General features: G+C 45.4%; 2 protein-coding genes across 2 annotated transcripts; both read left to right on the top strand.

Annotated features, from left to right (window-relative positions):
• The first annotated feature begins 10,964 nt into the window (after nucleotides 1–10,964).
• Nucleotides 10,965–11,666, top strand: LOC136187355 (uncharacterized). The gene is made up of 4 exons (XM_065974935.1): nucleotides 10,965–11,263; nucleotides 11,315–11,359; nucleotides 11,417–11,599; nucleotides 11,636–11,666. The coding sequence occupies exons 1-4, from the start codon at nucleotides 10,965–10,967 to the stop codon at nucleotides 11,664–11,666; spliced, it is 558 nt and encodes a 185-aa protein (XP_065831007.1).
• A 132-nt stretch (nucleotides 11,667–11,798) lies between these two features.
• On the top strand, nucleotides 11,799–13,615 carry LOC136187053 (probable ATP-dependent DNA helicase RecS). Its single transcript, XM_065974563.1, has 2 exons — nucleotides 11,799–12,408; nucleotides 12,467–13,615. The coding sequence occupies exons 1-2, from the start codon at nucleotides 11,939–11,941 to the stop codon at nucleotides 13,602–13,604; spliced, it is 1,608 nt and encodes a 535-aa protein (XP_065830635.1). The 5' UTR covers nucleotides 11,799–11,938; the 3' UTR covers nucleotides 13,605–13,615.
• Nucleotides 13,616–15,436: the final 1,821 nt, after the last annotated feature.

Here is a 15,436-nt window from a genome sequence, read left to right as displayed (position 1 = left end):
TTCATAGTCTACTCCAAAGTCATCCCACGATCCCTAAAATGATTGTCAACTATTCTTTGGAACATATTTCTTGTTTGGAGTCACGTACCGAAAAGATTTCTCTGATGGAATTGCAACTGCTGTTCGCCTGCGCCTGCAGTCCCTGCACCCATAGCTGCATAGGTGTCTTACCAATGCCGGAAATTTTATGGTGTATTCATCCTCTCAGCCAGCACTGGAGATGGCGGTTAATTCGAGGAGAGTAGACAAAATGTAAAGCAAAAAGGTCAACATCATTGCAAGGATTAAGAACTACGCAGTCCTCCATGTGGCAAAAGAGACCGTGGTAGAAATGAAGTACACCGTAGTAAACGTCCCGCCACAGTCGTTCGATTCTTTGGTTATGTACGCTCCGTCCCACAATCATGCCTCCCCTGTCTACACCTCTGTTAGGGTGAGTCAACATGTACCGGGCAACATCCACATTTTCTCCACCTTGGTCACATCGGACACGAGACGGGAGGCCGTACTCTCTAACAGCTTCTTGGAATAGACTTAGAACAGTGCTCGATTTGTTGTTGCTTGAACAATGTAAGTAAACAGGAAGCCGAGAGTAACCGTCAATACCCCATGTACAACGAATCTCCATCTGCGTAAAAATTTCCCTCAGGTTTGATAATAGAAATAGAGTTATGTGCAATACCTTATCAGTTTGTGATTCCCATCAATATGCCATAGAGCTTGGGGGCCCTGAACCGTATAAGCACGCCGTCGATGGACTGACGTCAGCCAGCGAACACAGACGCCGTTAGGGTCACATCTCAGAAGGGATTCCCGAACACGTCTCTGCTGTACAATTATACCACTTCCTCTAAGAAGACCGGACATCATGCGATAGCCGATATCCGGAAACTCAATCTTCAATCGGCGAATTTCTTCACAACAGCTCCAGGACGCCGTATTCCCCGACCTCGAAAGCAACTACACCGACACAACGTGGCTCTCCAACAGAGCCATAATCGCACCGACTAACGAAGTCGTGGCAGACATCAACGATTCTCTTATTCAACAGTTACCGACCAATGCAAAAGAATACTTATCCATCGACACACCTGCCGACATAGACGCCGCAATACTCTATCCCGTAGAACTCCTCAACTCCCTCCTGCCATCTGGCTTACCACCACATCGTCTCCATCTCAAAGAAGGAGCCCCAATAATCCTTTTGCGCAACCTAGACCCTCCTAGACTTTGCAATTGAACGAAACTCATTATTACGCGACTTAGACGCAATGTCATCGAGGCCACCATTGCCATGGGCCAATACAAAAACGAATCTGTCTGTATCCCTAGAATACCCCTTATCCCATCCGACGCCCTAATTCCGTTCAAACGCTTGCAATTCCCTATCCGCCTCTGTTTTGCCATGACCATCAACAAGGCTCAGGGTCAAACACTCGAAACCGCAGGATTGTTGCTTAGATCTCATTGCTTCTCCCACGGCCAATTTTACGTTGCATGCTCACGCGTTCGTGCTCCCGATAATCTATTCATTCTCACCGAAAATAACAAAACTAAAAATATTGTCTACCATGAAATCTTTAATTAGATCACTTTAACATAACACTACAAATTATTCAATACGGGTACCCGGCGTAGCCGGGTATTAAAGAGCTAGTCTTCCACTACAGGTATTAGTCCTTCTAGACGGTCAAGCGAAGTGTCGTGGCTTGCACGCAAAGACTTACTTCCTCTAGCTCGAGCCGCAGTCAGCTGGTCACAACCGAAAAGGACTGGACACAGTTCGGTATGGGGATAGGTCACAGCAGTTCCATCAACTTCGACGGTTTTGTCTGACGAAACCACTGGAACATATCGGTGAAGATTTTCCATAATCTCGCACATCTCGGGCAATTTGTTTTATTTCAGTAGTTGGACGCCCAGAGGTACCTGCCAGTTTTGATATTAGACAGTTTATAGGCAGGTCCACGACACAGCTCACAATGACAGATGGTGAGGCCATCTCCAGTGTTCGTGAGCTAGGGATATGCCAGACAGTTGTGGAAGATGTGCCTGCGAAATACTCCGGAAGTCGTCGAGAGAGTAGCCGACTACACCAAGATCTGACGTCGCTATCGAAATCCTTGACCAGTGAGTCGACGACGCGTAATGTCTCCTTGTGAGACATACATACCATGAGTGTGTAACGAGGAGACCCGTTCGGCTCCTCGCGTAAAGCACAACTGAGTATGGGCATGCGTCGTAGCGCATGCCATCACACAATAGCGTAGCTAAGAATAGCTCGAGCAGGCAGTAAGTAGATAAGTGGAGTTGTAAGGGCTAGTGTAGGCGTACAGGTAGGTGGACAGACGCCTACCGGTCTGTCCACCTGGGACTATATAGGAGAGTGTTTTAGAGTTAGTGTGTGTGTGACTGTGAGAGTGTACGTGTAAGCAATAAAGTGATGGAAGACGAGAATGATGAAGAGGTGTCGTTCAACCATATGCCTTTTCACAATTTCCATTCTTCTGCCAAACGAGCTCATACAGAAATATAATTATTCAACAAAATACTTAGATTAATGTAATATCTTTATTCTTACTTACCTCAAAATATATCATCTCGTGTAAGAAAACGCCGAAAAAAGCCTATTTTCTATTCAGTAACGCGCGTTAGATAAGACCTGCTCTAGGAAGAACGGACGTTCCACGCGTTCCTTCCAGACAAGAGGCTGTACTTATTGTGAAATACAGAGAACATACCCAACGTTTTTTAGCGAATTTTATGTTTTTCATATTCCGACACTCTAGTACCCCCCTTAACAGCAAGGTGATGCAGCGCGCTAGTCCTCTAACGCGCTTTTAACGCTACATGAGAATGGGAACCCTCGCTGAATACGTTTTTAGAGAAGCGTTGTGAGAGGCCATCACATCTACAAAGAAATTTGGCTTCTGTTTGTGGGAGAGCGATTGTCTGTGAGCTATGAATAAGGGAATCGACATGATAGGCACGCCGTGACAATCGTGAGAGACGGCGTTATCGTCGGACACGTTCCAAGAGAGATCTCCCGGGAAGTGTGGTTTTTCATTGAACACGGCGGAAGTGTTATCTGCGAAATTACCGGACAGAGACAGCATGGAATCGGTCTTGAAGTGCCCTGCACCTACACCTTCTATGGAAAGAAGAAATTGGTGAAGAAATTTCAACAGTTTAGAAAAATTATAACTTACTCCTACTGATAATCTGGCGTGTTAAATAGTCTACCTGTTCTGTTCAACAAATATAGAGCAACTAGTTACTTTCAAGGGTCTTGTTTCTCCACGTCAAAAACATCTTCGCCCTCGTCTTCGTCCACGTCACCAAAAGGGTCGCCTTCATCGTCATCGGTGTATTCGGTATTCATCCGTGGTGGACTCTACTTCGTAGTCCTCAATTCCTTCGATGTGGATAAGATGATCGCCTGATCCATCTATCGGCAAAGAAATGCCTGCCTTCTGAAAACTTCGAACGGTCATTTCTTTCTGGCTGCTAATCTCAGCCCACGCCTCCCTCCCACTTTGTGAGCAAGATCCGTCGTTCACTGGCAGTAATTTTGCCAGTTACGTAGGCATCCAGATGATCTTGCATGTGCTTTGTTGGCAGATTATCAATCTTGCTTTTGAATGGCTTATTGACGCTGACATCTATTGGATGGACGAAACTCGTGCATCCTCCTGCAAATTTGGTTTCATTTGACGAAAAATCTCTACGAATTTCTCACCTGGGACGTAGGTAATTTCAGTCTCACATTCATCTCTTAAAAGACTCTGAATTTTGTCGGTTTTCTGCGCACGATGGACGTCAATCACCAAATGCATGGGGCCCTCACACGCTTTCTTCCAGCACTGTCTGGTCCAAATTTCTATTACCTCCTCGTCGCACCATGCATTCTTTTGAAATTCAACGTACACACGGTTGTCATACCTAACTCTTTCTTCCAACGAAATCCGTTTCCCTGCAAGACAATCAATTAATTATCAAGCTCGAATCAAATCATTCATGCCAAGACCACGAAAAATTAGGAGAGGCCTGACTCTTGCCACACCGTCAGCAAATACTGTCAACTGAACGGTGGCTTGACGTTTGTCCCAACCGGACGCCCCTCCCCTGACCACACTGAACGATCTCCTTTTTCTGAATAGGTCTCACCGTCAGCGAATGTAAACGGTAATGGTGTTTGGTCCGTGTTGGCAATCTGATGTTCTGACCACTTTCCCAGCGGGCCAACCTGAGCACCTTTCGAGGCTGCACTGCGAATTCTTCGATGAAAGAGCTGAATTGACAATCGCTTGTCACTAGGTTCCTTTTGGCAGGTGTTCGTTGTTCGTCTGAGACTGATTCGAAATCTTCTTTTGAATGCTTGAAACCAGCAATCAGAAAAGGCAAATGATGAACAGGGGTGCAATTACTTTAGGATCTGTTTAGATCTGTGTCTAAATCACCATCCTTTCACCTGGTAAAATATAAACAAGGATAAATGAACGAATGCTGATGACCTTCATCCCCTTCTTTCGCAAATCTTTATATTTCCGGTACACTCTGCTTTCCATATCCGGGAATTTGGATCGCCTAGAGAACTTCGCCCTCTTTCTCCCTTTACGGCTCTCGAGCAGGCTCTCCTTCATCGTGATCTATCGTTTCACCGTTCGGTTGTTCAGGGAAAAGCGTTTGCAGGTTTCATGCAAGTTCCTGCAATTAGCTTCGAAGAACTGGACAACTTTCATCTTCGCTTCCCTCGTGTAGCTCTTTCTGCGAACCACACCAACGCAACGCGAAGTCTGTCCACCTTCCACTTCAGACATTTCAGGTACGTGACCGTTACGAAACAATTGGTGAGACTCCGCGTTAGACGAATTATAACTTGTAATTAAAGTATCTTTTATAAATTGGTGAGACTCCGCGTTAGACGAATTATAACTTGTAATTAAAGTATCTTTTATAAAGTTTATTTGCTGTAAGTAAAGTAATAATTGACTGACCTGTGTGCCCCATGTACCGTTTCTCTCCATTTTTGCCACATGTTCAGTTAGGAAATTGCCTTGTCCTCCCCATATTGCCGAATACCATTGGGGATTTTCTTTGTGGCAGAGAGCGAGGATTGCCCTCAGGCGAGTGTACAGAAGTTCGTGGTTGAACAATTGAATGGACAATGCACGGAAGAGACAATTTCCGTCCCCGATGACGACCTTCCTGGTACGGTTCTGCAGATGAAGAAATTTCCGAAGGATTTTGATTCCTGTGGGTTTCTCAGGCGGCTTTTCCGCTTGGCGTAGCTGTGGGATAGGCAGTGATGGACAGCCTGGCACTGGTAGCTAGTAGCCATTCATCATATCCTCGATCATTTTCCTTTTTTCTCAGGAAGGACCGGCGATGAAGAACCGTTAGAAGAAGGTGGTTCTCCCCTGACGGTTTTTCTCCTTTGCACCTTCTGAAAGGCATTCAATAGTAACCAAAATTGCATTTAATTTGTCTAACCATTTTTCAAGCTAATTTTCTTAGGATTGGCAAGAAAGAATGATTGCAAGGCGGGCCTTTTAGCCTGCGTCTTTTGTCGCCTAGGAAAATGACATTACTATTATATTACTGTTGTTACGATATTAAGAATAATAATTGTTAATACTTTAATTAGTATTAATATTCATTATTAATATTTTATATATACTATTTATTATTATTACTTTAATTATAATTATGTTTACGAATAAATTTGTGCATAGCACAACTGTTTTGTGAGATTCGAAGGTTTTTGCCCTCCTTTCCTCTTTGATTTCTGCCTTTCGGGAAAGTGATGTTGGAGCTGAAATTTTGTTCCTGGTGCTACGACTTCCTTCCCAGGAAACGGTTGAGGATCTGCTTGACTCTCCGCTGCCTGAGTCGCCTTTGCAACCGATACGGCGAAGGCCATGAGTTCCTCAACGTATGGCAGAGATGGACCAACGGTTGGCGGTTGCACAAGGCGCTCCAATTCCGTCATGCTGTCTTGAATTTTTGCAATTTTGCCCAAATAGCACATACAATTACTGCGGTTAGCATGAAAATTTCCTCTTAATCTGCTTCTCTGATTGAATGCAGCCTCATTACCACTACGTGCCTTGAGAGATTCGAGTTGGAACGGTGGGGGTGTCACTTCTACTCTATTTTCAGACAGAAGTCTCTCCAGTTCCATCCACTCATTCTGGTCAGCCTTTTTTTTTATCCGATGGACGGCGTGGACGTGCTTGCAGAGATGATCCCATTTGTAGTCAGGGCAAGTGCACGTATACATGTCCCTGCAATTCTTAGAAATCTGCAGGCCTCTTCTATGCAGCACTTGAGACGGGACGTCTTGCAGTTCTCCTGAGAACAATCGTCGACTTTCTTTACTTCGTACTGGTCTGTTCCACTCTGGGATTTCACTGTCCACACATCAGGTTGAACGCACTGCAGGATCATTATAGGAATTGAAATTAAGTATATATTGTGTAATGTCTAACCATGATGTTTGCTGAAGGAATGTCCATGCCCCGTTTGTGACGACGACTTTCCTTGGCTATTTTGGCATTCACCTTCATTTTCTCCCGTTTTTGAAGAAAGGCAAAGTACTGATCCTTTTCGAATTTTAGCAGTGTGTTTAATAGGACGTCACACCGACGGTTTGTGTGTCCGTTGAAATACGATGGGTTATGCTTCAGTTTGTTGTGGAAACTGATGAGACGGTGTTACTGATATCAAGCAACTATTTATATCTGATCTACCTCTCCACAAACATGTTGGTGTCAGTGTCTGAGTGGTCGAAGTCCCTGTAGCATAATGCCCATTTTTCAGGTCGGTTACTGTAGGTGGCATGGAAGTATTTGAAGAATGCAGGTTCAGTTGTCTTGCTGTAAAACTCGAAATTGGTCAGGAGCTGCTGGAATTTGCCCTGGTCAGTCTCTTCAATTAATGCCGTCAAACAGCCTTTTATGTTTTCTCTCTCAGGAAGACTGACTTTTGAAAACTGGGATCTTTTCCAGGATCTATGCGGCGATACTGCAGAATTTGTATAATGGTCTACTGCTCTCTACCGTTCAACGTGCCAACGACAGAGAAGGTGATTTGTTTGGGACCCAAAAATTCTTCCAATAGCTGTTGAGACTGCCAAGCCTAACAGAAGACATTCTTCAAGTGAGTTAGTTAAATTGACGTTTTTTAGATAAACCATCATCGACCATAATGCAGCTGAATGTGATGCCATGAATTAAGGCAAGAATGCTCTTGAGAAAAGCTGTCAAATGTTCCACAGTTACTCATCAGTGGGAGCAGTTCCATAAGGTTTGTAGATCGTCACTGGACAGTACTCCTCTGACGACAGCTCGTTTACAATAGTGTGGAAAGATGCAGCGTCATCCGGATTCCGGATTCCGAGGGACACGTCGACGTATGGCTTAACGAGATTTCTTCAATCTTGCTTTGTCACGTAATGCTGTTGCTTTAGCTCTTCTTGGCCGTCTCTTTTTGTTCGATTACCAACACTTTCCTGTATATCTATTATGTACATGGATTAGTATACCCAGGACTGATACTCTTCAAAATCAACGGTGTACCTTCAATAATGCGAGAAATCGGTACTCCCTGAGAGCCTTTTATTATAATTTCCTCTTTGATGTTTTCTGGCAGACGAAGATGTGCCAAAGAATTCTTTTCTGGGTCGTGGCCAGAGTGGTGGGGGAGGTACCAAACTCGAACAGTTCCTTCTTTTGAGAAAGTGGCCGTCAATCGAGCTAGGCAGACTCCATTGATTTTCACCGACTCCCTCATTGCCTTTCCAGGACGTTTCTGGTCGGTTTTCCGTTTCTTCCAGGCATTTTTCTGAGCTTCACAGTAACGACTGCACACAAAGTACTTCACGGTTTTGTCCTTTATAGTGCACTGTAAACAGTATGTATTAATAAAATTCAATTATCTCCAGCATGGTAACTGTTTGCCTTTATCAGACGTCTCCTTTTTATAGTGGCATCGGCTGGAGCTCTCAACAGAGGCTTTCCAAGACAGAAATTCATTAGAATTGTTAAAATTTTTCTTTCCACACCTACAGAAAGGACCCATGAAGGCCGGTATTACTTTTAATCTGCTTTGCCTATATCGTTATCGTGCTCTTTGGCCGAATGGGTCACTAAATCAGCGACTCGGTGGAACGTGTTTTTGCAGCCAAGATGACAGGTAAACCGCCCCGAGGAGAAGGCCTGGAGGTCGTGGGCCGTTCATCGGTCGAGATTAAGAGCTTTTGTGCTCTTGTACGAGCGATCGCACCGATCGCAAGCGTCGGACATCACTTAGCCAGGAAAGCCCGCGGAAACGACGTAGTCGCGTAGGTCGCGTGAATGTCTCGCGTACCGACGCATGCTGTGCGCATCCTGGCACGTGCAAAACCACATGTACACACATTAATATCAAATCCATTGCATTCCTTGATCTAACAGAAGACTGAACGTTCTGCGAGTTCCTTCACATGCTCCAACGTATTTTTCAATATTTGCATTTATGTTATCCTTAGCCAAGTATCAGTCACTTACCTTTTCATCAGCAACTTTTTCATAGAATTTTGAATCACCATTACCGAGAAAGCGAGTATACGTTAGCAATCCGGTAACATCACGTATACGACTCAGATCCAACATTCACCTGAGTTTGAGTGACCTTCCAGATATCACGCGAGCTCTCGGCTTCCGTCGCGTTTGAGGAAAGGTCAATTTTCTGCATTTGCAAGCGTGCTCTTCCTTTCTTCTAAGTTCTTCAATTTCCTGATCTGACTCCTTCTCTATTCGACTACAGATCCTGCAATCCGTACAAAAAATTGTAGTAAGTGACGCAACCGGTATCATCAAGAACGACAGTTTGCAGACCGACAAGGGACGAATGCCCGCGCTTCATTCACGTTCCGTCAAAAGATACTCTTCAGTTGAAAATATCACTTGGGTGGATGCTATTTTTTCTCGATGATATGATACAGCGGGCATAGCAGACTCATTGAAGACCCAAATTTTCAGACTACATAAGTGTGCCTATATGTAGACATAATATTAATGTTTACTCTATTCAAAGCTTCACTGATGTGCCCGACGTTTGCGTCCCAGCTGTCACGCAATGAATGCGGAGGCCTGTCAAAGGCGGCGCAAAAGCGAACGATGGCTTGGCGACCTGTTCCTAATAGTACGGCATTAGTCGCTCGACGATTTACGTCGCAGCTTTTTCCGCGGTCGCTGCCCCTAACGTTCCTCGACGAATCGAATATGAGGGTGTCCTTTCTGCATGTTGTGCAATGCAGGCGAAATCTGGAACAAAGGCCTCTGCGCGACTCGAAATTTCGTGAAGAGACAGACCGCCCTTTCCGCAAAACTTGCACGCAAGCAACTGACATACGCGTCGAGAATATGTAATTCAGATTAACTAATCTGTAGCCACTGGGAAAGCACGAGGGTGCAGAACGCGCTGGCGGTTTCCACTCTTGCGTACGATGTGTAATTTTCCGCCCCTTATCTTCTAACGCCGAAATTCTTTTGCGCTCTTCCGCGATTCGTTCGAGGTGACCAATGCCACAAAAACGTTTTCTCATAATTCGATAGGGACGCTTACTGGTGAATGAATGTGTGGAAGAGATGGAGGAGTCGTTTGACTGCGGGAACGCCAAGCCGCAGTAACTGGAAAATGTTTGTAACGTAAGGTTTGACAACGATTTTGAATGTATTGCACGTATGTGTAGCATCCCTTAGTTTGAGTTTGATGAAAAATCACCTTAGAGCAGACGCGCACTACGACGATTCCGAATCGGAGAAAAAGCCATCGGCTCAACTAGAAATGATATAAGAAGGATAACATTTACTCAACCACTAAATCATCTCTTAATTGTTGTTCTGAACTTAAATAGCTCGCTCTACAAAAACCGAGTACTCTCAGACATGACAGACGTAGAAATTAGTAAAATTACTAAAGCAATGAAGTCCTTGTACGGTGCCTCCATCACGTGATAATATTCGGGCAGGATTTGCGTCTAGAGACAAGCGAAAATAGCCGAGGGCTTCTAGTAGCACGTCATCTCCTTTTCACAGCTACAACTTCCCCAAAAACTAAAGACGCCGCAATTTCTAGAAACTGTTTTACATTGGGAGTCGTTTCTTCTGCTCTTTGCTCTTTGTTACCCAAAATAATTTTCCAGAGGGTCCTGACTTAAACGCTCACTGAGAAAGAACGTGTTGTCAGAACCCGGTAGAGAGAATATGTATCTGGCCATTTCGACGAAGGAAAAGGTTATTAAGACAGACACATACCTGAAATACGCCAGATGTTTTCAGAAACAAAAATGCGCACATAAAAATAAAAAATTATGTTACGCGTCTGGTGGTCAAAAGCATTTCAAAGAAATTACGAAATTTCTTATTGTTAATTTTCGCGTTATGAGTTGTAGTGTGTGCCACTTTTCCTGACAGTCAAGATGCAAAAAGTGACGAAACTACATCCTATGGGATATAAGTACGCCATCTACATCCATCCGGTCCTTTACTCCTAGCATTACGATAACATATCAAAGTATTTAAGACTCGCCACATTTTCCTTTCTTCACTTCAGATCGGTCCACTGATCTCTATACCGGTCAGGGGGGTAAATTTAATTCACGTCCGATCCGAGTTCTTACTGGAGGCGAAATTCAAACGTCGGGATGCTGACGTCGTGTTGCTGATTGACGGCTTCTTCGTTACCCTAAAGGCCCTTTCACACAAGCGACGCTCGGCGACGCTCGGCGACGCTCGCGCCAGCGTTAAGCGTCATACCATTCACATTAAAAAATCGCTGTCGCTCGCGATTGCCTCGAGAGCAATCCCAGCGTCAGGACGAGCGTCAATTAGCGTAATCGAATTAGTTTTAGCAAATCAGCGAAAATTATTACGATCGCATGATTCTTATAATTAAATTACGAATTTCATTGAACGAACATGTCTGAAGAAATGCTCATCGAGGCCGTTCGTGGATATCCGTGCCTCTGGCAAGTGAGGACGATGAGCTACCGCGACGTTCGAGCGAAGGACAACGCGTGGACACTCGTTTCCACGCTAATGGAAGGGTTGGCGGTGGAGGAATGCAAGCGCCGGTGGAAAAGCTTGCGGGACAAATTTGTCCGCGAAGTGAAGAAGACGAAGACGCGCCGAACGGGTGATCCAGGACCACCGTACGTATCGCAGTGGCCACTCTTCGCGACGCTAGGGTTTTTAGAGGAAACCGTGCAGCACAGGAGGTACAGCGTAATAGATCTCGTTGATATTGACGAGCAATTCATCTTTTGCAGAACGACAGCAAATCTGGACGACTCCGAGCTGATTATGGATTTTTCGTACAAAAAGAATTCAGTTTATGTAGATATAACGTGCAAGCTTCCTTTTTTTTATAGGGGAGGAGGCGCTGATGAGCTCGTTGAAGAGCAAGAACGGGAGCCTGAAGCTGTTGAAGTAGAGGAAGACAGAGACCAGCCTCGGGCAGAAGTGCAGGGAAGCAAGGGAAAGAGTAAGAAGAGAAAGAGCGATGGTGGAGACGTCGTGGAGAAAGCGTTTGTGGACACCTTGAATTATCTCAGGTTCGACGAATATGTAGCAGTAGAATTCTTTTCTAGATTGATCAAAAGGGAGAACAAAGAGGAATAGAAAGAGAATGCCTCTTCTTTGTTTGGGAGGCACGTGGCAGCAACGCTAAGTCGACTGACTCCTAGCCTCGGAAACCCAGACTCTCTCCACGCGCGCTACGCGGCTGGGAGAGAGTCTGGGCAACTTGTATAGTAGAGCGCGGTTCCTTTGACCGCTAATTATCCAATGAGAGCGCTACTTTCCAAGAACGGTCAGACAATCAGCGTCGAGCTCTGCTAATGTAATCAGCGTCCGTAGCGCTGCGTTACGCTCTCTACGTCAGCCGTTCTACTATGGAAGAGGCTTGCCTCCTTGACGAAGCGTTTACTGCCGTTTGTCGAAAATTCGGCATCGCTGCTCTTCGAAGAGAGCAGCGTACCTGCATCGAAGCAGTCACTCGCGGAGAAGATGTTTTTGGCAGCTTTCCAACCGGTTTTGGAAAGTCTCTCATCTATCAGGCTCTCCCTACCGTAGCAGAGACGCTGCGAAGAAAGCGGGACCCTATTGTCGTCGTTATCAGTCCACTAAAGGCACTGATCTGTGATCAAATCGAGTGGCTTCGCTCGAAGGAAGTCCCCGCTGCTGCAATCGGTGTTTCTAACGCCGACGACGATCTGATTCAAGAAGGAAAAATGCAGCTCGTCTATGGGAGCCCCGAAAAGTTCCTAAGCAACGACAAGTGGAGTTCGTTCTTGCATCTTCCTCACATTCGGGAGAACGTGATAGCTGTCGTTGCAGACGAGGTGCATACCGTGATCGAATGGTGAGTGGATACGTAGGAATAATGCTGAAGGTCACACTGCGTGATGTTGCTCTTCTAGGGGTTGCTCCACCGATAAAGCTAAGTCAGCGTTCCGGCCTTGGTGCGGGAGAGTAGGTGAAATACGAGCACTACTCGGAAAAGTACCCCTCCTTGCCCTGACAGCTACGGTACCACTCAAATTTAGAGCTAAATTAATTCTGCAATTAGGCATGCCAGCGTGCAAGCAGATAATCTCTAGTCCGGACAGGGAAAATGTCAGGACTGTCGTTCGCAGAGTTGATGGCGACATAGAGCACGTTTTTGCGCCTTTGATCGACGCTCTCCGAGCAAAACGACACAACTGCCCAAGAGTGGTTGTATATTGCAAATCTACCGATACATGTTCCTTGCTGTTTACTTTATTTCAGTCTCGATTGGGCGATCACGGATATCATGAAGACAAAAGCGAGCGTCTAGTAGAGAACCGTCTTTTTGCTATGTTCCATTCAATCTCGGCTGAAGCAACAAAAGCAAACATTCTTCTATCTCTCAAAAACGCCGAAGGCACCATTAGAGTTATATTTGCAACTACTGCTTTGGGACTAGGAGTCGACATCAAGGGACTGTACACGGTAATTCACTACGGTCCTCCCTGCTCTATCGAAGAATACCAGCAAGAATTAGGACGTGCCGGGAGAGACGGAAAGCCGAGTGTTTCTATACTATTGTGGAATAGATCTTTGGGAAGGCATGTACGCTCCGAAATGGACCAGTTTCTCTTGCAGTCATCTCAGCAATGCCATCGCAAATTGATGTTGGCTCACTTTCTTGAAAAGAATGTTGCGGTGAGCAAAGTGTGCGGCACGCACGACTGCTGCGATATTTGCGCTGCAGATTGCATCTGTGGTGACTGTCCTTTGTATTGGGGCACGAGTATTGTTAATGTCAGCTCTCTCGTACGTGATGACGTGGTCAATTGCTGGACGGCATCGAAGAAAGAAGTACTAGCATCCGAACTGCGCGAGTATGTCTTTGAAATTGAAGGGCATGAAGGCATTCAGTTTTTGCCAGAATATGTCATCCATCAATTAGTCGAGAATGCCAAGAACTTCTGCCATCCGCGTGACATACCATCTTTCGTCGACATACCACGTAATGCATGCATCGATGCCATTTTTAGCCTACTAACACGCGTTCTGGAGCAAACTCACATTTGAATAGAATCATAAGAAGCATTTATTTATTTTCGTACATATCGTGAAATAAGCTCCTATGCTTAGCAATCCAGTCTAGCAATTTTTGTTTTTGTAGCAATGACAAAGGACTTTTGTACACTGGGAAAGAAGACATTTTTCGGCCTGGATGGTGCACTAGTAGACGATTTTGGACAGCTATGTCAGTTACTTTTCTGATATGTCCAGATCGTTCAACGTCTTTGTGCTTTCCCGACTGTTCTGGAATTGATGTTTCGGCGTCAATGTTGTAAAGAACTTTCTGGATTTCGACTCCAGCACGACTTGTAATTTTTGCTGACTCAAACTTGACGTTAGCTCGTTGGTGACGTAGAGCGTCCTTGAGGTAATTGTTTTTATGCTCAAGCATTAAGTCTAAAGGGATGTTCTTTCGCCGACCGCCGTGTGAGCAGGGGAGACTTTCACTGCGCATGTGCGTAAACATTTAGGCGGGAGCCAATAAAAAACGCGGATTTCGCGTCAATGTCGACATGTTAAGAGAAACATCTTGTGATAAGCTACTACCTTATCTGATAAGGTCGCGACCGCCTCTAAACGCTGCCCAGATAAAGGATCTTTTGAATGGGAAGGGGGCTATTTTTTTCTAAGGGGGTGCTATTTTCACAAAACGCGTCGAAAGAGTTCGCGATGATCTAAAACAGAGCGAACGGGGCCGCAAATTCGCTGCCGCCTTCTCTTGACACAAACATAGTGTCCTAATCGCTTTCGCGCCGTTCTAATAACATTTCGCGTCGTAAGAAAACCCGCGAAAGGCATTTTCAGAAGGCGGGTGGAATCGATCACCTGTCTGGCGTACCTTTACTCATGTCTTCTGCACAAGTCGTGTGCCACCACGATCCAAGCCGTGAAAACTCGCTAGCGACGCCTTGCTTCGGGGTCATCCGCTGCTATTCTGAAAAGGACGCTCGTCAGCGTGGATTCCTTGAGCCAGTTTCGTTGTGCCTTCGCCACGCGGAAGCGCTATCGAAACAGCACCATCGATGTGCCATAGTAACCGATCGCGATCGCTGTTCCGGGGGCCTTCGGGCGTGTCCAGAACGCCTTCTTTCCGTTCTCAACGACGTTACTCACGAGGTTGCGGCTTACCTGTGCGCGAAGCACTTCGTCGAAGCAGACTCTCTTCCCGAAGTGATCGATCACTCTTTTTACCAATCTCCGGCTAAAAGAGTAGCTGCCGTCGCGCCTTTGGACGTTTCTCGGCTATCCAATGAAGCTCTTTTGCAGCCAGCACGAGTAAGCCTAAAGATAAGCAAACAATCTATTCACATTTGGCATGAAAACGCAGAATGCTCCCGCCGAGGACGTAAACGAACGACTTATTGACATGGAAAGACAATTGAGGAGCCTAGAAGACGAAAATCAGCTGCTAAGGAGGGAGACAGAAAGGCTGCGATCGGAGAAAAACGGTACTCAAATAAATAATGTTAACTACTTTCACGTGACCATGATAATTTAGGCTATTTTCCTCAACTTGTTAGGCGATTTCAAAGAGCGTTATCAGAGCACAACAGTACTGAAGGCACTTCCAAACTTTACAGCGTAGACGCAATGAAAGCCTTTGCTGAAAACCATGCTCCAGGGTTGTTCGAAATGGTCGACAGTGCCCTGCAGGGAGACTACGCGCAAAGTGACAAAAGAGAAGACTTACGGCAGCAGCGAGTTGTTGCCGAATTACATCGATACGCCTATTTTTGCAACCAGGTGCAGTTCTGTGTATTATGTATACAAATTTATATAAACGAATGTTTGATCTAGAGAAACACAGTTCTTGCAAACGACGTTGGACTGCACCTGTC

Source organism: Oscarella lobularis, chromosome 5 (genome assembly GCF_947507565.1).
Source record: "Oscarella lobularis chromosome 5, ooOscLobu1.1, whole genome shotgun sequence".
Lineage (NCBI taxonomy): Eukaryota > Metazoa > Porifera > Homoscleromorpha > Homosclerophorida > Oscarellidae > Oscarella > Oscarella lobularis.
This window is presented reverse-complemented; position numbering and strand designations above follow the sequence as displayed.

Bases quoted from the DNA above. Each gene is read 5' to 3' on its own strand.
- LOC136187355 (XM_065974935.1), top strand. From the start codon at position 10,965: ATGTCTGAAGAAATGCTCATCGAGGCCGTTCGTGGATATCCGTGCCTC. The intron at 11,360-11,416 runs GTACAAAAAGAA...TTTTTTTTATAG, and splicing joins GAGCTGATTATGGATTTTTC to GGGAGGAGGCGCTGATGAGC. The intron at 11,600-11,635 runs GTTCGACGAATA...ATTCTTTTCTAG, and splicing joins GACACCTTGAATTATCTCAG to ATTGATCAAAAGGGAGAACA.
- LOC136187053 (XM_065974563.1), top strand. From the start codon at position 11,939: ATGGAAGAGGCTTGCCTCCTTGACGAAGCGTTTACTGCCGTTTGTCGA. The intron at 12,409-12,466 runs GTGAGTGGATAC...TTGCTCTTCTAG, and splicing joins GTGCATACCGTGATCGAATG to GGGTTGCTCCACCGATAAAG.